Raw genomic sequence first — 22,994 nt, 5'->3', positions numbered from 1 at the left:
ATGGCCTAGTCAAAGCCCGGATTTGAATCCTATTGAATTGCTGGAGGGGGTTTGAAACAGGCAGTACAGTACAAGTGCAAGAAAACCCTCAAACATCTTGCAACTGAAAGAATATTGCATGGAAGAGTGGTCAAAAATTCCAACAAGCCTGGTGGACAGTTATACAAAATGCCTACAAGAAGTTATTTCTGCTAAAGGGGGCAATACTAGATTCGGATGTCCAAGGGTGTACTTACTTTTTCCACAGAAAAATATCACATCTATTGATTTCTGTTGAATAAATAATTGAAAAATCCTTGTGGTTTTTGTTCAAGTATGGTATTTGTTCAACTTTCTTAATAGGCGCTGTTTCAAAGATGTTTAAATGTTTGCTTATCCAAATATAAAAAAAAGCCAACAATTTCCATGGGGTGTACTTATTTCTTCACATGACTGTGTGTGTGTGCGTATATATCTATCTATCTATCTATCTATCTATCTATATATATATATATATATATATATATATATATATATATATATAAACAAATTAGGAGTTTATGCAGAAATAAATCTTTGTTTTTCTTTGTTTTTCTGGCCATTTTCATCCACACACCTTCACATTCCTGTCCATATTGCCCAGAGGCAGCTTCCTGCTCTCTTCTTACTGCCAGCATTTGACTGCATTTCCATCCGGTTATCTGAACACGACACAGGCTGCTTGGTCATCACCCAGGCTTGGACATTGTAGGCATTTCAGCAGACAGTGGAGAGCGAATGTGGCACAATTAGTTGGACAGATATAGCTCTCCTGACACATGAACCCAAGTGTGCCGTCATCTCTCCATCCGCCTCCTCTGGTCTTCCCCTCTACAGAGTACAAACTTTATCCTCTAATCTAACCTGTTATCTCTGTACTGCTCTGTACAGCCTTCACTTCCTGTGGCATTGCAATAAAAATATCCTCACACACAGCAAGTGCACCTCTGCCCTCGCGGTGCTGAAGTGGTGAAGTACCGCTGGAAGCAACGTACTTAATGCAATAATACTCATGATAACTGGTATAAACATTGATAAAAATGTATAAAAGATTTTTCCCACAGTGCTGTTGAATTCTTGAATCTGACTGGTCAGAAGGTGACAAATCACAGGTTTATAGGAATGTCCTTGTTGTAATACATTATCGTTGCTATAGCAACAGCTCATTTACATAAACTTTTAAGGCAAACGGTCCACATTAATTAAGGTTCAGATTTCTTAAAATGTGGTATTTTTTTTTACTGAATAGCTGAGACATCCTATGAGGAGATATTTGTTTAACATTTATGGAAGGAGTCTCCAGTGTCAGCACTTTGTAACAGTCAAAACATTTTCTGCAAGGGAAAGTCTTCAGGACAGAGGAATTTGTGCTTTCTAGTTTAATGATAAGCTGAGTTTTTTGCTTTATTAACATCAATGGAGAGAATAATTTTTATTATTTTTTTTAAATCCAGGGTGGTGATAGCTGCTATAAAGTAAGTAATAGCAGGAATGAACTTCTCTCGTGGACGTTCCACAACAGTAAATGCAACTAGAAAAGCATCAAGAATAAATAATTTGTTGGTGTAAGAGGAATAAAATACTTCTGGATATGCTGTTTGGGGGACACGATGGCTTAGTGGTTAGCAAATTTGCCTCGCCCCTCTACGGTTGGGGGTTCCATTCCCGGCCCTAGTCTGTGTGCATGGAGTTTGCATGTTCTCCCCGTGCCATATATATATATTTCAATTGTATGAACCGATTTAAGAGTAATCTTAAAAACCTGAGCAGTTTAGACATACTGTACAATGACGGTATATTAAATATGTCATTTAAATAATATCTACATTTGTCGGTCATATTATGAATAGGTCCATCTAACACTATGTAGTATATTTTAAATAAACGAGAGAAAAAATGGCATTTCTTAACAGGACAACCTTTGACTGCTGTAAAACAATGAGCTTTTCAGAGCAAGCTGTAGATATTGGATTGAAAATAGTCCATGGCATTATGCTCTTAACAGTTATTAGAGATTACTTTGAAGCAGTTAGAGGTAAGGAAACAAGATATCCTCACATGCTGTGTAAAAAGTCGTGCACTTGATCACGTACAACAGCCGATCTGAACATGAGGTCCATGAAGCATGGCCAGGAATTTTTCATTCGGTTACAGTGATGGAAATCACTATTGAGCTCTATAGTTATTAGCTTATTTGACTGATGGACTGAATCCAAACCAAAATAACTTAAAAAAAATAAAAAGTCTATCAATAGTGGTGGAAAGTTCAGGAATAGAAAGCGCTGTGACTCTAACAAAGAAAATATTGAGAAATAATCGGCAAAAGCGTGTACACACTATTAAATAACTAATATTTGAAGAGATGGATTACTTATATATAAAATAAATCTGTCTGTGGAATTTATTATTATTATTTTTTTATATTTAAAGGCATCCCTGATCTACAATGTCAATTAAACAGCCTGTTCTTGGTTCATGGGTGCATCTAGTGCTGAATACTCGCTAGAGAAAGCTAGAAGAATGGCTTATGAGATGCGCTCTGAGTCTCAGCTCACTCAAAGAAACCAAACCGGTAGCGCATGGTAGTTTTAAAAGCGCCAGATTTGACCCATCACGTCTTATAAGTTCTATTTGCTGACAAGTCTAAATGACACAAGAATAAGGTGGACCATCTGGCGTCTGCACGTTAACGCTGTTTACCCAGAGTCGCCTTTTCTGACTCAATGTTCAATTATAAATAAATCAATCTGTTCGGTGTTTTGAAAAAAAAAACCAACACGTTTCTATGTTCACATTTAGGATCACATGCAATCATTAACCCTGTGGCTTTTACTGTAAATGAAAAAAAGTTATACCATCGCTGATGCAGCTTCATGCTTCTGTGGAAGAGGTTTGTGTACGTGTGTGTGTGTGTGTGTGTGTGAGTCCTTGATGGGTCTGAATAATTTGCTCTGACTAAAAAAAAAAAAAAGAAAAAGAACATAATCAATATGGAGATTACAGAGATGAGGACTCTAAAACAAGCCGAGCATTGCACTTCCGACAATTACACCTCTCCCTTACTTAGGTACGGCTAATTAAAAGGAGAGAGAAAAAGAGAGACAGAGAGAGAGATTTTCTACTTGATAATTAAGGTGTTTGACAGCTTAAGTGTGAGCATCGTGTTAGCGCTGCATGGAGAGAGATGAGGGCAAAATGCTATTAGCCGCTTACATCATACGCACAATTCTGCTAAGTTTAGAGCTGAAAATGAAGCATGACATGACAGGTACAAGGACGGCCAGTACAAATACATCCACGTTGATAAGGACAAAAAGAAAAGGAAATGGCGTTCAGTTAAATCCACTTTGGCTCTGGCCGGACCTCAATTCACCTTTCACAATTCACAAAGACTGTCTATGTTATGCCAAGGTCAAGAACACAGTCATCGCTCTCTTTTTTTTTTCCCTCTTCCTATCTGTGTCTCTGTCTCAAATCTCTCAGCAGGTATTCTCCAGGAGACTGAGGGGAGAAAAAAAAACACGGGGGAATTTAAAGAGAAAAAGGAAAGTGCTTTTAAATGAATGGATAAATGGATGGGAGTGTGTGTTAGACATTTTGGTTAATTAACATGTATTATTCCAAAGCAGAACAGCAGGGGTGTGTAGGAGTGTGTGCGCATTTTGGGCTACGAGCGAGAGAGAGAGAGAGAGAGAGAGAGAGAGAGAGAATGAGCACGAGAGAGCAAGCATTGTCTGTGTATCCTGGCACAGTGGATTGACCATGTTGAATCGTCTCCCAGTTGGACAATGTCGTTTTATGCTTTATTTGTTTAAAGTAGGGGTGTCCAATCTTATCCGGAAAGGGCCGGTGTGGGTGCAGGTTTTCCTTCCAACCAGGCAGGAGCCACACCTGATTCCACCTGTTTAATCAGTTGAGCTTGGCTTTCAATAGGTGTGGCTTCTGCTTGGTTGGAATGAAAACCTGCACCGACACCGGCCCTTTCCGGATAAGATTGGACACCCCTGGTCTAAAAGATGTGCCACTTAAATCTAACCCTAAAGACTCGGGTTAGATGTAGATGTAGATGTAGCACTGAATTAGCTGCATTAATAATTATGTCAATGGAAGGCCCTTACAAGGATAGTAAGACAAACTAAATCAAAATAAGACAAATTACACCTTCCCCATTCGTTAGTTTTAAATGGTATTTTACTGTACACACAGCTGGCTGTTTATCAGCTGCATCCACATTTACCATAGACATATCTAATCTGCAATTCGTTTCCCGTGTACTGCTTGACTCAAAAGAAAAAAAATGGAAGAAAAAAATAACTGCAGTTTCATCTTACCTTCGTATATACGACCTCTCATTAAATGTGTATAGAGATATTCTAAAGAAACGGAAGTACGGAAGGAAGTAGCAGAGATCATCGGTGCGTCTGGAGAGGGTTTGATGCCAGTACGATTAGCTTCTGCTGCTAATAGCTAAACAGAGCCAGGCATGTAACATATAAATCAAACAACCAATTTCCATACTGATGAGCGAGTTATTTAATGTGTTTAACTAGTCAGAAGAAGAAATGAAGATATGCTGATATATAGGGATATGGTAGTGCCTCTGGTATGTGTATGTAGCTAGTGCAGTACAGAGCACGCTGCTAATCTGCTAATAATGCATATACGAAGGTCATTTTCACCTGTTTTTCACTTTATTAAAACAGAATTTTATTTTTAATATATTTTCAAGACACATAAATTGTATACTGTAGTAAATTGTATGCTGCAAGTTAAACATTTTGGCTACGACTGTTAGAACCGTCAGCACTGGACTGGACAGATTGTACACGCCCACAAGAGACAACAGTGGCGCTCGCCCCACGGCCACAAAATACAAACTTACAAGTGACACAAGTACGGAAGCCCTAAGCACAATGCATAATTACCATTTTTTCTTTCTTGTTTTCTCGTGATCACGACTTCGTTTTCTCGACATAACAAAAGTTGTTTTCTCGTACTCTCGACATAACAAAAGCTGTTTACTCGTGATCTCGACATAACAAAAGCTGTTTACTCGTGATCTCGACATAACAAAAGCTGTTTACTCGTGATCTCGACATAACAAAAGTTGTTTTCTTGTTATCTTGCCTTAAGTTTCTCGTGCTCTCGACATAAAAGTTGTTTTCTTGTGATTTGCTTGAGTGAGCCCCTGACCAAAGTAAAAATGCATCTGTTCATCCATGATGCTGAGGGACTGCGCTAAGCTTTTGCCTCCTCCAGAACGACATGTTATGTTGAGTACACAGAAAATTTAAGTCGTGATCACGAGAAAACAAGAGAGAAAAAAGCATGGCCGCTTAGAGATTTCCGTACAGAAGTGTTAGACGGGGCGCACGGTGGCTTAGTGGTTAGCACGTTCGCCTCACACCTCCAGGGTCGGGGGTTCGGTTCGATTCGATTCCCACCATGGCCCTGTGTGTGTGGAGTTTGCATGTTTGCATGTTCTCCCCGTGCTGTGGGGGTTTCCTCTGGGTTTGGACTGGTTTCCACTGGGACTGGTTTGGACTGGTTTCCACTGGGTTTCCTCCGCCAGTCCAAAGACATGCATGGCATGTCTAAAGTGTCCGTAGAGTATGAATGGATGTGTGAATGTGAACGTGTATGTGATTGTGCCCTGCGATGGATTGGTGCCCGATGCTCCAGGATAGGCTCCAGGTTTCCCCGCGACCCTGAAAAGGATTAAGCGGTATAGAGGATGGATGGATGGAAGTGTTAGATGGACCTATTCATAATATGACCGACAAATGTAGATATTATTTAAATGACATATTTAATATACCGTCATTGTACAGTATGTCTAAACTGCTCAGGTTTTTAAGATTACTCTTAAATCGGTTCATACAATTGAAATATTTTCTAGTGCAGATCCCTATTGTACTTCTATTCATAATTCTCAACTCTACTAAAAAAAAACAACAACAACAAAAAAACGGTATTTTAGAACATTTCGGTTGCGCTGGTAGAATGTGCTGAGCTGGAAATTTACTTCACGTGTAACATTTCAGCACGCTGCGCATAAGGACTGAAAAAACAGTGGGGAATGTCATTGCTTTCAAACAGGATAAAACCTGCAGACACAATTAGACAGGATTGCCCTTTAAACACTGCTGTTCCATAAGATACTCGCAGACTCCTTCTTTACCCCCCTCCACTTCCTGCCCCGTTCATGTGTTTTTCCTCACATACATTCTTTCTCGCTCATTAACTCAAACACTCGCTCACTTTCCCTCCCTCTCGGACTCTTCGGATCAGTAACGAACGCGCACGAGCCGACATGGCTAGGTGTGAGATTTGAAATCTGCCTGAGATTTTATCATCTTCAAGTGAACATTTGCGACTATTTATGCCACCACACTTCATTACAATCCGGCTGCTACGGCCAGGTACTAATTAATACAAGTGAATTATTTTGCCTGTGCAGAATCAAAACAAACCGCACAAATGTGGATCTGCAGTTGGTGCATCATCCTTTAATGAGCTGGGTTTATGAAACGAAGTACGAGAATCACGCTTTGAGATCAGCTACTCTCTGTGTGGAGCTTGACATGTCTCTGTGGGGGTTTCCGTCAGGTTCCCCAATTTCTCTCCAATTTGGTCAATTCCCACCGCAGACATCCGCAGACATCTTTTCGAACACTCAGAGGAAAGCGCTATCCGCCCTCTTCCGCATACACAAGCTTACAGACGCTCACGGTTTGCTAGTGTCGCTGTGATTGACAGAGGAGAGAGTCAAGCCAATTTTGCTCCCTTACACATAAATGCCTATTCAAGCTCCGCCCCCTTTTACAATTACATTGCTTTTCACAGAGGACATAAAAATGACTGCCTTGTGCCAAATTCTTATTCATAAAAAATAACGTGTACACACATGTTCACGTATACACTCGTTGGCTTGCTTTACTCACACCTTTCTATCGGGCACATGCGCGTCCTCTCTCCTTTTCTCTCTTAATACACCGAGTGCAACAAGCACATTGTGACACACACACACACACACATATATATACAATGTGCGAAAATGTGGACAAAGCAGACAGACATTCATTACAACAAATTAACAGATGCATTATCACAACCCCATGCACTTCCATAGATTTACACAGGCACCAAAACACACACACGCACACACACACACACATACACGCTCACACACATACACACACACACTCTCACACACACACACACACAAATAATCCCCAAAATCTCTCACCTCACACACACACACACACACACACACACACACACACACACACACACACAAATAATCCCCAAAATCTCTCACTCACACACACACAAATATTCCCAAAAATCTCTCACTCACACACACACACACACACACATACAGAGACACACACACACACGCACACAAATATTCCCCAAAATCTCTCACTCACACACACACACACACACACACATACAGAGACACACACACACACGTACACAAATATTCCCCAAAATCTCTCACTCACACACACACACAGACACACACACACACAGGAGACACACACACATACGCACACAAATATTCCCCAAAATTATAGCACTGTAGTGGATAAAAAAGTCTCGAGCATTCCAAGACAAAACATTTCCGTTCTAAAATTGTGTAAATCACTCAGAATATGTAGTATTACTCACCTCGAGCAGACGACAGCAGGGTGCCTGAGAGAGAGAGAGAGAGAGAGAGAGAGAGAGAGAGTGAGAGAGTGAGAGAGAGAGTGAGAGAGAGAGAGAGAGAGAGAGAGAGAGTAAGTGAGTGAGTATCAGTATCAGTACAGCAAGTTGTTTCTGCACAAGCGAACATCAACAAGTTTTCTCAGTAAGGTATCATTTACACTGAAGCCACTCCGGACATCACTTTCTGAAATGCTCGGTTTCATCCCTGACTCTCTTTCAAAGTTTAATTAAGTTTAAAATCGTTTATATGATATCTAACATAAGAAAACAAATCCAAATGGTTCAGTCCGTTACTGAATTACATTCCATGTGTATCTGAGCTGTACACACATGAAGATCCACATCTCCCCTTTTCACTAAAACCCAGAACGTCACAATGAGAGCCATACAGATGTTTCTCCCCTTTTCACTAAAACCCAGAACCTGACAACGACAGCCATACAGATGTTTCTCCCCTTTTCAATAAAACCCAGAACCTCACAAAGAGAGCCATACAGATGTTTCTCCCCTTTTCACTAAAACCCAGAACCTCACAACGAGAGCCATACAGATGTTTCTCCCCTTTTCAAAATGTTCCAAGCCATCACTTTGAATTTATGGTGATTATTTTGAGAAGACACAGCACAGGAAGACAAACTGCTGCTCACTTTGTGTGTGTGTGTGTGTGTGTGTGTGTGTGTGCGTGTGTGTGTGTGCGTGTGCGTGTGTGTGTTGTTAGCTACAATTCTTCACTCTGCATTCCTTGTTTTGTGAAGGCCCTTTTTTTTCGTCTCTGCTTTTAGGCAAGGCGAGAGAAATCAGACCAATTTTTCCCAACGTGAGCTGATTTGAGGCACACACACTGTACTGTATGTTCTCTGCTTGAAAATACAGTCTGTCAGGAACCTCAAGCTGCCTCTCGCCATCCTCCATGCCTTGACGTCGTCATATAGCCACACTCTTCATCCAAAGGTTCCGTCATTAACGATTAATTACTAATGAATGAATTAGTGCGCTCGTTCTAATACGGTATTGTTTCTATATCAGCTCATACTCACGGACTTTGTATGCCGGACATTTCACATAATGTAAAACTAACAATAAAGTAAAACTGTTGTTTAACAAAGAAAAATGTATAATCCCTGATGTTATTCCATTTCTTTTTAATAGACTTTGACTGTTACAAAGCACTGTTTCAAAGTTTCTCAGCATGGGAATATCTTCACGACAGAGGAGCTTACACGTTCTGGTTTCTCAGTAAAATGACACGGTGCAATTTTCAAGAGTGCATGAGAGAGAGAGAGAGAGAGAGAGAGAGAGAGAGAGAGAGAGAGAGAGAGAGGAAATGGAGATCACTTACAGTTACACTATAAGTGATAAACAGGAACTACCTTGTCTCTTAAGCATTCCTCAACATTAAATCTTAACTATAAAGCGTTAAAATGTGTGACGTGCCATTCATTCATAAATTCTTCACTGTAATCATTGACAAGTCGCTGTGGTATAAGTGGAATAAGTCTCTCCAGACCTAGCAGAAATATACGATCTCTCATGTTATTCCTCATGTAATCATGTAACACCTTCTGACCAATCAGATTTGAGCATCCAACACTGCTGTGGTATAATCCAACATGGCTACTGTGATGCATTTCAGCTGTTCAGTAATGTTTCTGATGAAATCCGATGCGAAACGTTTGATCTTAATCCTGTACAGATGGTACAACTGGCTTAATCGTATGGCGTATAATGAATTAAAATGACGTTATAATGAGCAGGTGAGAAATATCATCAATCTACAGACGACTGCATATCTATTCTAATACTCTCCAGCTCTCGAAAACACAACCTAATAAAAACACAATGACATCGCCGAGAATATTCACAGCATGCATGGTGTGGAACAATAATCCCTGTCTGTGTGGAATTCTGCATTAATAGTGTTTGCGGTAGGAACGGAGAATGTTGAATGTTTCACTCTCTGAAGGAAAGCCTTGTGTCGTTACAGGCTAATTAGTCGTGTTGGTTATGAAGGAAAAAAAATGACATGCTTTATTCTTTCATATCCAGCCTTTGTTTTGGATAATTATTACTAACGCAGGTGAAAACAACAACAGGCATGTTATTTGCTTTATTATGTGCTGAGCGTTCACAAAGCCTTCCATAAAGAGACGGACAAGAAGGGGACGGATGTGAAATCAACCGTACTGATTCTTAATTCTTAATTCATGCCTGAAAAATTGCTTTTGTGTTTTTGATTCCTAGCACGAAACATATAGCATATAGTAATCTAGTTATTAGCCACATTCTGCAGGGGATATTTGGCTGGTGCTTGATCAGAAATGAAATGGAAACCTTGATTTATGTTGATTTAAAAAAAAAAAAAATCCACTATGATCAACTCTTGACCTTTAACCTTGGCCTCACACTATCATGCTACTTCTAAACTATGTTCTACTTCATCTCCTGTCACGGCTGTAATAATCCTCTGAGATTCTCCTCACTTTCTTCTGATATCTGTTTTTAAAATCAGCCTATAATCAGCAGAACATGAAGAGAACTCTTGGTGTGTGTGTGTGTGTGTGTGTGTGTGTGTGTGTGTGTGTGTGTGTGTGTGTGTGTGTGTGTGTGTGTTTTTCTCCCCCTGGACTGTTCTTCGCTATTGCTGACTGTTGTCAGAGACCTGTAACCGTGTGTGACTGAGCTAATATTTTAAGTTTCATACAGTTCCACCCAAGCATTCAGCACTGCAAAGCGTACAGGAAAGGATTTCACACTGCAGGCAAGGGCAAGGAAGAAGTACAATCATAGCAATTTTTGTACATACGCACACTCCAAACTGTGGGAATAGGCAGGGACAGTCTCTGCTGTTTCACATACACACACTACAGTGCGCCGACAGATTGTAAAGGTAATTCAATTTCCCCACAGCTGAGCCAAACCGCAGCGGAGTCCAAATGATCTCCATCAAGCCCAGAATTCACCACTGAGTCTGTGATTTTCCCAGATGGACTTTCACGAGAGCGAGACAGCCATCCACATCCATCCGAGCAAAATGAAATAATTCTAGTTAAAAGTTATCACTGACAGGAATAAGCACCACTGAGGGACCTTACACTGTCCATGTTCAGTTTGAGGATTGTCTCTTGACTGTACATTTCCAAGAACTCAGGTTACAGAAGGTTAGGATAAGACGCAAAGTTCATGCTTTTAGCGTCTCTCAAAGGTTCTTTTCGTTCTGAGATGCATTTGACTCTCATTAATATTCGTACAAATGTGGCAGATGGTTTCTGGTTTGGATTTACAGTCGTGCACAAAGACAAAACTGAAAATTTAAATCACATTTACTCTATTTACATTTGGGGATATCTTGTCTTATTATATATTGCTGAATATTTTTATTTTAATGCTGGGAAAACTTTTCTTATGGTCACATTTTCTACGATATATACTGAAGGCTTTCCTGAACTGAAACAGGGTTCTCCATGTTCTGCATGTATCTCAATCGGAAGTCAAGTCCTAGTATTCAAAATTCAGCATTTGAAATCTAAAAACGGATCAAATCTGAATGCTATAATTAAAGATCTCCGTCCAATTCCACTGAAAGATGTCCCCTTCGTTTTCATTTACAGCGTAAATTAGGTCTTTGGTTATCAGCATCATCCACATCAGTCTCTTCACTCGACTGATCAAAAATACATATGGGTGTGACGGTGAGGTGTTCATAAACTTCTGGTCATGTAGTGTAGCTAGCATGATAATGATAACGAGTCTTTATTTGTCACCTATACATTACAGCACAGTGAAATTCTTTTCTTCACATGTTAGGATGCTGGGGTCAGCCATGATACAGCGCCCCTGGAGCAGAGAGGGTTAAGGGCCCAACAGTGGCAGGTTGGCAGTGCTGGGGCTTGAACCCGCGACCTTCCGATCAGGAACACAGAGCCTTAACCGTCAAACCACCACTGCCCCATGGCTTTAGACATCCTTAGGCATACGGATGTTTGTTAAACTTGCACCAAGACAACGCTAGAAAGTAGCCTAAATAAAAATGTAATAATTGATTTGGTAAAATAAGTCTAATAATATTGTATAATATTGATCAAAACCCAATTTATGTCTGTTTTGGCGTTTTGCTACAACTGATTTTCCATCCATCCATCCATCTATTTTCCATACCGCTTATCCCACATAGGGGGAGCCTTGAAGCTTATCCCAGGGAACTTGGGGCACAAGGCGAGGGACAGTGGTGGCAACCCATCCCAGGGCACATCACACACATTCACACACTGTGGACAATTTGGAAATGCCAATCAACCAACAACGCGTGTCTTTGGACTAGGGGAGGAAACCGGAGTACCTGAAGGAAACTCCCGAAGCACGGGGAGAACATGCATACTCGGTGCACACAGGGCGGAGGCAGGATTCAAACCCCCAACCCCAGAGGTGTGAGGTAATAAAATAAAATAAAAAGAGATTTATAACACATCAGGACCAAACCAACCCTTCACCTATGTGTGTCTTTAGCTACATCAGAATTTTGCTTTTTCTAGCATTTTTCTTTTCTAACAAAACATCTACAACTGTATACAGTCATGTGAAAAAATAAGTACACCCCATGGAAATTGTTGGCTTTTTTTGACATATTTGGACAAGCAAATGTTTGAAACAGCACCTCTTGATAAAGTCGATATACTTGATAACAAAACCACAAGGAAAACTAGATTTTTCAATCATTTATTCAGCAGAAAGATCAATAGATTTGCTATTCTTTTGTGGAAAAAGTAAGTACACCCTTGGCCTCTGCCCCCTTTAGCAGAAGTAACTTCTTGTAGGCGTTTTGTATAATTGTCCAGCAGGCTTGTTGGAATTTTTGTCCACTCTTCCATGTAATAATCTTTCAGTTGCAAGATGTTTGAGGGTTTGCTTGCATGTTCTGCCCGTTTAAAACCCTCCCACAACATTTCAATGGGATTCAAACTAAGGCTTTCACTAGGCCATTCCATAACACCCCATTCCTGCCTCCCATGCAGGTCAAATTTGTGCAATCTCTTTCTGATTATAGAAACATGCACTTTGACACCAACAGTTTCAAGCCTTACTAGCAGATCCTGTGAGGAAATTGTGGGGTTCTTGGAGAATTCTTTTTGGGCTGAAATGGGCAGTCGTTTGAAATCGGCTCCATTTGTAGATGATGTCCTTACAGTGTATTTATGTAATTCAAATAATTTAGAGATCTTTTAAATCCCTTGCCAGACTCACAGGCTTCCAGAATTTTTTTCTGAAGGCCTTACAGAACTCTTTAGATCTTGGCACGACGACACCACACACCTCAATAACAAAGAGAACACCAGACACTAGATATGAGAGGGGTGTAAATAAGACGGGTTCCACCTGCACTCTCTAATCAGGTTCTAATCACTGGCACCCAATCTTCAACACCTGATTCTAATTATATGGATTTGATAAATGTAGGGGTGCACTTACTTTTTTTTTTGGTTAATTTAAATTGGCAAATTACTACAAAATGTCAATTTTATGTGTAATTTAATAGCGTGCATCACCTTTATTAACAGGCACTGTTTATACAGTGCCTGTATACTTTATTACCTATATACTTTATTAACAGGCACTTGTCCAAATATGTCAAAAAAGCCAACAATTTCCATGGGGTGTACTTCATTTTTCTACATGACTGTATATAGTTAACATGCTGCATTTCCTACAACAACTCAGCAACATCGACATCTTTGTTGAAAGCAAATGACATACGAATGCTTTACAAATAACCCGGTGTCAAAACTGACCTTTTTAAAGCTTTAAAAACTAGGTCTGACATTCTCGGTCACTTGGACACTACTGAAATATGGACACTGAGGTGTTCCCTTCAATACATTGCATGTTCTCCCTGACTGCAACTAAAATCAATGACAATACTAGTTTAGTTTCTTCTCTAACAGATCACTCTGTACCAAATTGCAATTTCTAATTGGTGATTTAAAATAAACACTAATAGTAAGATGGTTCATATGCTTCCACGTTCAAAATATTCTTACTTCTGTGCAATTTTACAAACTCACACAGCACAAAATCGCCCAGCTCGACACTACCATATCGCTGACCACACACGCTGAATTTCAGCAGCAGCTCTACATTAGGATAATAAGGATGTTTGACCATATGGCTGTTGTGGGTTTTTTTTTAAAAAATATATATTATTATTATTATCCTAAGTAAGCACAAATTTCTGCAAGTCTAAGAAAGACACAACATGCGTCCTTTGTTAAAATGTCTCAAATAAAATATGCAACTATTTTGATCTTACTGTGTAAAATTTTTAATTGTGGCCACTGGGACACAAGTTCTTCAGTAATTAATGAGCAAAGCTGCACTGAGCAAAGCTTGGTGAGCAGAATGGAAACGAAAATGATGACCAGAATCATCGTCATTACTGGCAGTGATATGTTTAGAGATACACATCTGTTCTTTATGACTAAAAAGCATAAAGCATCTTACAGCCACTAACTTCAATTTGACCGAGCAAGCCAAGATGGAAGCTCCTGCTTGCTGTGATGATGAATTAACGATATGCTGTTTCTTCTGTAATTGTTGTTGGCGGATATTTCACAGAACATTTGTAATCTGAGTGTTTTCATCTCCAAAATCCTCAGTGATCCATCACAACACTAACGTGGGTTCCCCCACTAATGCTCAAAAGTTCAATCCTATGACGACTTGTGAAACTTATTAGACGCTAGACGTTTCAAGTTGCGTTCAACCTCCCCCACCGCCCTCTTAAAAGCAGTCCGAACAGCTTGTCGGCTCAAATTACACTAAACTATGCAATTCTGAATCGGTATTCTTTCTCTCCATCAGCATCCTTACCGTGTGGGGAGAATGGATGTGCAGGGGTCCAATTGCTGGAAAATTTCCTAATGATCCACAATTTTAAATCTTTTTCCCCTCCTCTTTTCTTTTTCTTTTATAATGCTGATTGTATATAACGTAATTATATTTTAACTGTAGCCATGGTCAAAAGCAACAACGGAGCTCCTGGGGACTGAAAGCAATTTTAAAAAAGGATGTTCTTCTAAGAATTATTCTTTTTTTTTCTCCCTTAGAGTGCTGACTGAGTAGAATAGTTGATTTTTTACAATCATTTCTATGAAAAAAAAGCAACTTTGGGCAGTCTGCTGCTTTTTAGTGAACACACACACACACACACAACCAGTTGACATGATATGTGCAGACAAGAACCCACATTTACACACACAATCTACAGACATGAATCGAAACCAGGAATACGCAGAAAGCCAAAACAATAACCCGAGCACTGAAATAGATGGATTGGAGGACAGATAGGAGAAAAATGAAGCATTATTCAGAGAAAGAGTGTGTCCTATCCTTCCATCTATAAACACACTCTCGTAAATCTGTCCAGCTCTAATTCCACATGTACACACACAAGACAAGGGTCACTGATGGAGAGGGGAGAGGGATTATCAGACAAATGACAGACAACACAGTTAGACTGAGCAAAAGCGACAGCATCCTCTTTCCTCACGCATCATTGGATCATCCCTCGCTACCCATCAACAAGACCGACCACTAGGACGAAAGAGGGGGGTTGTTCAATCACTTCTGCCATATGAGAGAGAGAGAGAGAGAGAGAGAGAGAGAGAGAGAGAGAGAGAGAGAGACACACAATCCCACTGCAGTTTATATTCTGTAGCTCGTGGCAGACATTTTGGCCCGTGAGTAACAGACTGCAATGTTTATCTGTGTCTGTAAGGAGGAGATATTCTGTCCATCACTGCTGCTCTTCCTTGCTTTCTGTGGCTGGATTTTCTTCACAATCCCATGTTACTGTCCATCACGGCAGCTTCTGTCATCATTCCTACTTCTGTCCTTCTCATTTGGCTTCTTTACTACAACACGCTGTTTTTAGGAGAATAATCATGGTGCGGTGTGGCACAGTATAAAGCCAAGTTTCTCTTCCCACCACAAAGTTGATGATTTTCCAAAAACTGCATGTTCTGAAGTGGTTTATTCCTCTGACGACCACAGCAATTTTCCAACGCTAACTAATTTTTATTTTTTTTTATCAATGCAGAACCTCATACTTTTGATTTTTTTTTATCTGTTATAGTTACAGTTAATGTTGTAGAATGACCAGAAAACGTAATTAGTTACGATAGTTAGCTGATGTCAGTAATCACAATCATGCATGCGAGAACTTCTTACTAAAAAAACAACATGTAATTTATTAAATCCAAATCATAAAAGAAATGAAGTGTTGTTCCACTGTACTTCAAGTGTTGTGTTGAAACTCATTCATAATTGTGTTCCAATCACAGTTTCGATGTACGAATCAGATCCAGATTTATATGTCCATCTCTTTTTGCCCTTTACCTCGCTTCATCCAAATCTCCCTGCTTCTGTCCATTCGTCTCCACTTTTAGCAATTTCTCCCTTGCTGATTAATGTCAATTTTTCTTGCTTCTGTTATATATTTACAGATTTTGTCCATTTCCCCCATGCCCAGGAGCTAGCCGAATAGCTGTTTATAGACAAAATATAACAAACCAACCTAAAAAAAAAAAGAGAGAGAGCAAATGGCTGCTCACACTATCTGTAGGTAACACACATACCATCCATCTTCATCATTTTCAGCTTTCCTCAGGTTGACACGAGAAGTTTGCTCGTGATGCTTCACTGGAGGTCTGATACACCCTGCACCAAAGGAAAGTTGATATGCTGAGGAAATGTGGGTTTAGCTGAAGCTATGTGTAAAGAGAGGGGTGCTGAGGAAAAATATAAAGACCTGAGGGAATTGATGAACTAGTCTTCTGGTCTCAGACGAAGTGAGGAATCCACCACATCAAGAGTGTTCAGAAAGGTTCTGACATTTTAATGAAACGGATGCAGTGAATTAGTGGAAGACAGCGAGACAGGGAATTATGAAAGAATTATCCTTGGAGATGGAAAGATACCATAATGTGTAGTTGAATATATGTAGCCAACGACCATCTTTACTCCAATCACACTGATCCCTATCAGCTCAGACTTATCCATCCATCCATCCATCCATCCATTCATCCATTTTCCAAACTGATTATCCTACACAGGGTCGTGGGGGAGCCTGGAGCCTATCCCAGAGAACTTGGGGCAACCATCACAGGGAACAATCTCACACACACACTCACAAACTACAGACAATTTAGAAATGCCAGTCAGCCTTCACAGCATGTCTTGGACTGGGGGAAGAAACCGGAGTACCCTGAGCACCAACCCCCGAAGCACGGAGAGAACGTGCAAACTCCACGCACACAGGGCAGAGGTGGGATTTGAACCTGGAGATGTGAGGCAAACGTGCTAACCACTAAACCACCATTCCCCTCCCAACTTATCTCCAAATCATAAAGATTGTTACCAATCGTTACTCTTGAGCAAATATAAACATAAATAATAATTAAAAAAACATATAAAACCATTTTCTATTAAATTAACATGAGACATTCTTAATAATTCCACCATATCTACATTATAAAAGTATACATTTTAAACCATATTCCTGTTGGTCGATGTTTAGATTAGTATTAGCAATATAAATACAGATTTATATTTACAAAGGCAAGACAAGGTCACAAAATCTCAGAATCCTCAGCTGTTGCTGTTCATGTCTTTACTATAAATGTAATTACATGTTTATTACAAATGCAAAATAAATAAATAAATAAATAAATAAATAAATAAATAAAATAAGTCATGAAATTTCACAAAATCTTCCTGGTTGTTGATTCCAGTTATTATACCAACGTAATTACATCATTTGTTACAAGAACCACGTTCACATGGAACCTTCTAGTTGTTGCTGTTTGGGTTATTACTACAAATGTAATGACATTTTTATTACAGCTAAGTTCACAGAATTTGAAAGGATCTTTCTGCTTGCTGTGATGATGTGATTACATCGTCAAGTCCAAGGTCAGGAAATTTCATGGAATCTTTCCAGCTGTTCCTGTCCGTATTATAACCAATGTAATGACATATTGATTACAAAGCCAGTCACAGTCATGAAACTGCACCAAGTTAATTAACCATGTAATTACATATTTATTACCTAAAATTTTAAATCTTCCCAGCTGTTGCTGTTCTGGTTATTATTACCAACATAATATACATGTCTACTACAAAGGCAAACTAAGATCACAGAATTTCAAAGAATCTTCCTGTTGCTTGCTATTATTAAGTGTAATGACACATTTATTACAAAGGCAAAACGAAGGTCATGAAATTTCATTTAATCTTTCTGGTTGTTTCTGTTCCAGTTTGGCTAATCGCATATTTATTAAAGAGAACCAAGGTCACGAAACATTACAGAATCTTTGCAGATTCTACACAGAAATGCTCTTTCAGTTGTTATTACCAACCCTATTTACACATTTATTACAAAGGATGACTTTAGTGGAGCTACAGTTTAACTTTTAGCCTTGTTTTCATAGACTTTTGCAACGTTTTACTTGATAAAAAAAGAGAAAAATAGAGGCTTTGGAAAGACCAAGCTTTGAGCTCTGAGACCCAGTCCACCCCTCTCTCTCTTTCCTCTCGCTCTGAAGCCAGATCTGGTCATGATGAAAGAGAAAATAACAGAACAGAGCAGGAAAAGGAATTTGCTTGAACAGCGGCAGAAAACACAAGAGCTGTAGCGCTGGAGGCTGGGATCCAAGTTCAGGATTTTGTAAAAAGACTTTTCAGCTGTAAAGCAAGCAGAACGTCTTTGCAACGCGTACACACACACACACACACACACACACACACACACACTCCATACTGTGGCCTGTGATCCGAAGTGAAAATAATGTTTGAAGAAAGCCAACACGTGTAGCCTGTCTAAATCACACAGAATCTGCAGAGTCTACAGTTCAAGGTCAGTGTGTTGAGCTGTTTAAGACTGAACGGCACGTTTGGCTAATGCTCTCGGAAAATGAACTGCGATGATATCCATCACCTCTATGATCTGCGTGATAGACCTTCTTTTAAGCAGCCAAGAGTGCAAATAAGTCCCTTCCATTTCAAGCTGGAAGAAGATATTCCCACTCACAGAGCACTGAAAACATCACGCTTGCTCACTGTAACGCCTACTAATACTTTGTACTTCAGGGGTTTGGAAAAATGACTAAATGTGTCAAGAAGTATTTATTTATTTAATCTAAGATAACCCAAAATGAATTTCCTCACAATTTACATTAGGACTTTTTTTTTTTTTTTTAAATGTAAATTAATTAATTCATTTATTTATTGCCTATTTCAACAAACTTATATTGAAGAGTCCCCATATTCCCCCCAATTTCATGAACATATTCTTTTAAAATGACTCCTCGAGGACTTTTAGGAGTAATGCGTGGTAGTGAGAGACGCAATACAAATCATAGTACGTCCAAACGAGTATCCCAAAGGTACCCGGATGGTCCACTATTTCCGGGAGATTTTCGTGGTGGACAACTGTGGACACTTTTTCAGCTACTAGTGCCCACGACTCCTTGCAAGAGGAAGGAGAAGCTTTGTGACGGTTTGCTTCGCCAAGTTCAAGGACGCATTTTAGAGAGGTGCAAATGAAATGAGGAAAAATTTATCAATGGAATGGTACATGAAATGATATAGTATAAATTGTATACGGAATAATAAATGAAGAAAAGATGAATGCAACGGGGAGTTTGTTTATGATGACAGTGCGCCTAACTAGGCAATAACATTCTCTTCCGTTACATGACGTGTTAGTATTTCCCAGTACTCGTATACTCTCTTGCTACATGCTCAAAAGTATGTACTTTTTCTTCACAAAAAGAGTATATAATTTTAGTGCATGGTATAAGTAGGCGAATTGAGACGCAGGGCTACACGCAATCAGGAATCACACCGGACACAGGACTGTGGAGAACCGAGGGACAAACTGAAGAATGCTTAACACTGCTAAATCAAATCTTTTTTCTTTCTTTTTTTTTTTTTATAAGAATGCTAACAATTGAGTTATCTTGCTGAATTTCTTACAAAGTTGTAAGATAAGCTACAACTGGTAACTCCACACAGTGTACTTACTCAACATGGTCTTGCAGTGAGTTTGCTTCTCATACCTTTCCTTCCCATCTTCATTACCTCTGCTTGTTAAAACTATTAGGAATGTAATATTTCTGCACTTTTTATCCCAAGTTAACGTATAAGAATTTCTACTCGTGATACCATGTTGCTCTAAAGGGATTGTTGAGAATTCCAGAAGAAGAAGAAAAAAATAGAGAAGGTATTAATATTTGAGGGCAAACCAACAGGATCAGCTCTGATCCTGGAGATTTTGTAATGAAGCCACACAGGGGTGGCCATATCAATCACCCGGATCCCTGGGACAAGCAGATTACATATCGGAGCTATTGGTTTTTCATTAACAGTTGGCCACCAGATAAACAGGTTTAGTGAGGTACTGATAACACAATCACAGTCACCACTCGCACTCGTCCAACCACCTGAAAACATAAATCTCTACTTACTATTGACTAATGACTGTTTCATTTAATACGTTTGTTAAATGTAACCACGCCCCAATCAGTTCATATACTTCAGTTTGGAGAAACATTCTGTTTGTAGGAACTATTTTTAATAGGTGTATAAATTAGGTATATAAATTAACTCTAAAGCTAGTACGGCTGTGCCTCAGGTAGTAGAGCGGGTTGTCCACTAATCGTAGGGTTGGCGGTTCGATTCTCGGCCTGCATGACTCCATATCCCGAAGTGTCCTTGAGCAGGACACTGAACCCCAAGTTGCTCCCGATGGCAAGTTAGCGCCTTGCATGGAAGCTCTGCTACCATTGGTGTGTGAGTGTGTGTGTGTGTGTGTGAATGAGACACAGTGTAAAGCGCTTTGAATAAAAGCGCTATATAAATGTGCCATTTACCATTTAGTACAACACACAGTCATCTTACATGTAATCCAGTCCATACAGGCTTTTGCTGAGTTTTATTGTTTTTATTGGTAATTGCACGACTGCTTTGCACGATTGTCTTTCGCAGTGATGTCTGTTGGTAAATTAGACCTTTTAGCTGTACTCATTTTCACCTCACGTGAATCGAAGATGGCGTTTGCTGAATGCGCGTTATTATAACGTCCCATGGCACGTTGTGATGGCGTCACATGACACGTCTTGGCCCAAATCTGCAGAAAATCTGCTGTCATTTTGAAAAATGGCACGCTCCGGTGAATACTGCGGCGTTTCCTTGATTGTGCGTTCATTTCTGTGATCGCAAAAAACTGGAAGGACTGCATGTCAGCATGTCATCGAGCGAAATTAAAGACGCTAGTCATGCTCAAGTAACACATGCTTCGCCAACAAAGACGTCATCAGGAGAGAATAAACAGAATAAACACTATAACTACATGAAATCGCCCCTTTCATGGATTCAAATACTCGCTTATTTTCCATAGTCTGCATTTATGCCCATGCTTAGCTTCTCAAGCATTATATTACTACCATCACTGACTTATCGTCTCTGAAACTTAGACCATCCTCTCTATAATAAGTAGGTGTATGCCCAGTAATGCATCACTGGCACATACTCAATTTAAATGGATTTAGAGCATGGAATATATAATCGATATAATAGTGAGCACTTTTTAAAAATACATATTTCTTAAGTTGTATTATATTTTACTCCCCTTTGAAGACTATGTATCCATAAAATTAAACATGGGTTTATTAGAGAACAACTTAATTGCTAGTATATTGCTGGATTACTGGCGAATGTGTGTATGGAGAAATATGTTGGCAAAAACAACATGGGATTGGGACATACACTGGAGCTTTGACTAATGAATAGCTAATAAATTTCTGATTTGTCCAATGTAACTTGCATAGTTGGAGTAATGAGAATGAGAGATTTTAAATGTTTATCCAGCAAACAACCATGCTTTAAAGAAGAAATGCCACTTTTAGGTGTATTTAGTCAGGGTTAGAGTGCATTTCACAAGGTTAATTAAAAGTAGCTACCAAATGTTTCCACATTTTTCCCCATTTAAAGGGGAATGATCTGTTCCATTGCTGTGGTGTGAAGTTTTAACAGGGAAATGTTCCCTCCTCATGCTTTAAATCATTCATTCGCCCTACCTGCTGCTCCGCTTTCTTTATACCTGCAGGAGATGATTTTCAAAGAAATGAAGCTGGAGATGAACGTGTTGGATTTAAAAACATTCAGAAAATGCAAAGATGCAGCCTGGGCAGCTGTAGACATTTCAACTGCTGACTTTTTTTTTCTTTTTTTTTTTTTTTACCTCTAAAATGATTTTAGGTTTTCTTTACGTGCTTTTGGGGCAAAAAGAGGGCCTGTCAGATAATGTCTCATAAACTCAAACACAAATCCACCCACAAACAGGAGCTGAATGGGTTCAAACAAACAAACTAAACAAAAAAACAGGTCCTTTACCTGTTTGTCCTTGTCCAACATGTTAATCCATTTAATCTATAAAAACATGTTTACATATTCTTTGAGATGTAAACAACAGGGCATGCTGTTATAGGAATTTTTTTTTTTTTTTTTTTGTGCGTCCAAAGAAATGTAAGGACTATGTTAGGAATAAAACACTTAGGGGCATGCTGTTATAAAACAATAATCAACTTATCTTCTCAAGTTGAATATCTTCTTCTAACAGCATGTCCCGAAGTCTTTGATTTCCGTAACAGCACAGCAATTTGCCAATAATTAACAGTTTGTATTAATTAAAGAATAATACACTGTACCTTTTTATCCATTTAGCAAAACATTTTAGTTCCTGTTATCATTTGCGTTATAGAAGCTATAAACCATCGTTCCCTCACGAGCCTCAGCCAACACCTTCTGACCAATCAGAGTCAAGCATTCAACAGTGCTGTGGTATACTATTACAATAAGAACATAAACGTGATGCCCTACTTCTCGTTGCAGTTCTCATCACTCCAATGGAAATGCTGAGGATGGCCCCACATGGACAGCCTAAAGATCAATAAGATTGCTGAAGACGGTACCACTTAGACACCATGAAGATGGATTTGGACTGCAACTGATATGAACAGTTTTGTTAGAATGGCTTAGGTCTATAGTTGCCTTAATAATTGCCAGGGAGTTTTTCCTTACCACCGTCACGTCTGCCTTGCTCAGTAGGGATAAATAATATACATTTAAAATTGATATCCTGAATTTTATATTTCTGTAAAGCTACTTTGTGACAATGTCCATTGTTAAAAGCGCTATACAAATAAAACTGA

The 22,994-nt window shown here is 39.3% G+C and overlaps 1 protein-coding gene across 3 annotated transcripts in view; it reads right to left on the bottom strand.

The window, feature by feature from the left end:
- The window catches only part of cdh4 (cadherin 4, type 1, R-cadherin (retinal)), a 455,069-nt gene that overhangs the window by 112,298 nt on the left and 319,777 nt on the right, over positions 1–22,994 (bottom strand). For 2 of the 3 annotated variants that reach the window (XM_053652418.1, XM_053652419.1), the window contains one exon: positions 7,693–7,716. The exons of the other annotated variant lie outside the window; for it this stretch is intronic. In XM_053652418.1, coding sequence (XP_053508393.1) covers positions 7,693–7,716 — 24 coding nt within the window. The remainder of the gene's footprint in view (positions 1–7,692; positions 7,717–22,994) is intronic. 3 annotated transcript variants of the gene reach the window in all.

Source organism: Ictalurus furcatus, chromosome 21 (genome assembly GCF_023375685.1).
Source record: "Ictalurus furcatus strain D&B chromosome 21, Billie_1.0, whole genome shotgun sequence".
NCBI classification, from domain to species: Eukaryota; Metazoa; Chordata; class Actinopteri; order Siluriformes; family Ictaluridae; genus Ictalurus; species Ictalurus furcatus.
The sequence above is the reverse complement of the archived record's forward strand: the minus strand, read 5'-3'. Positions and strand labels throughout refer to the sequence as shown.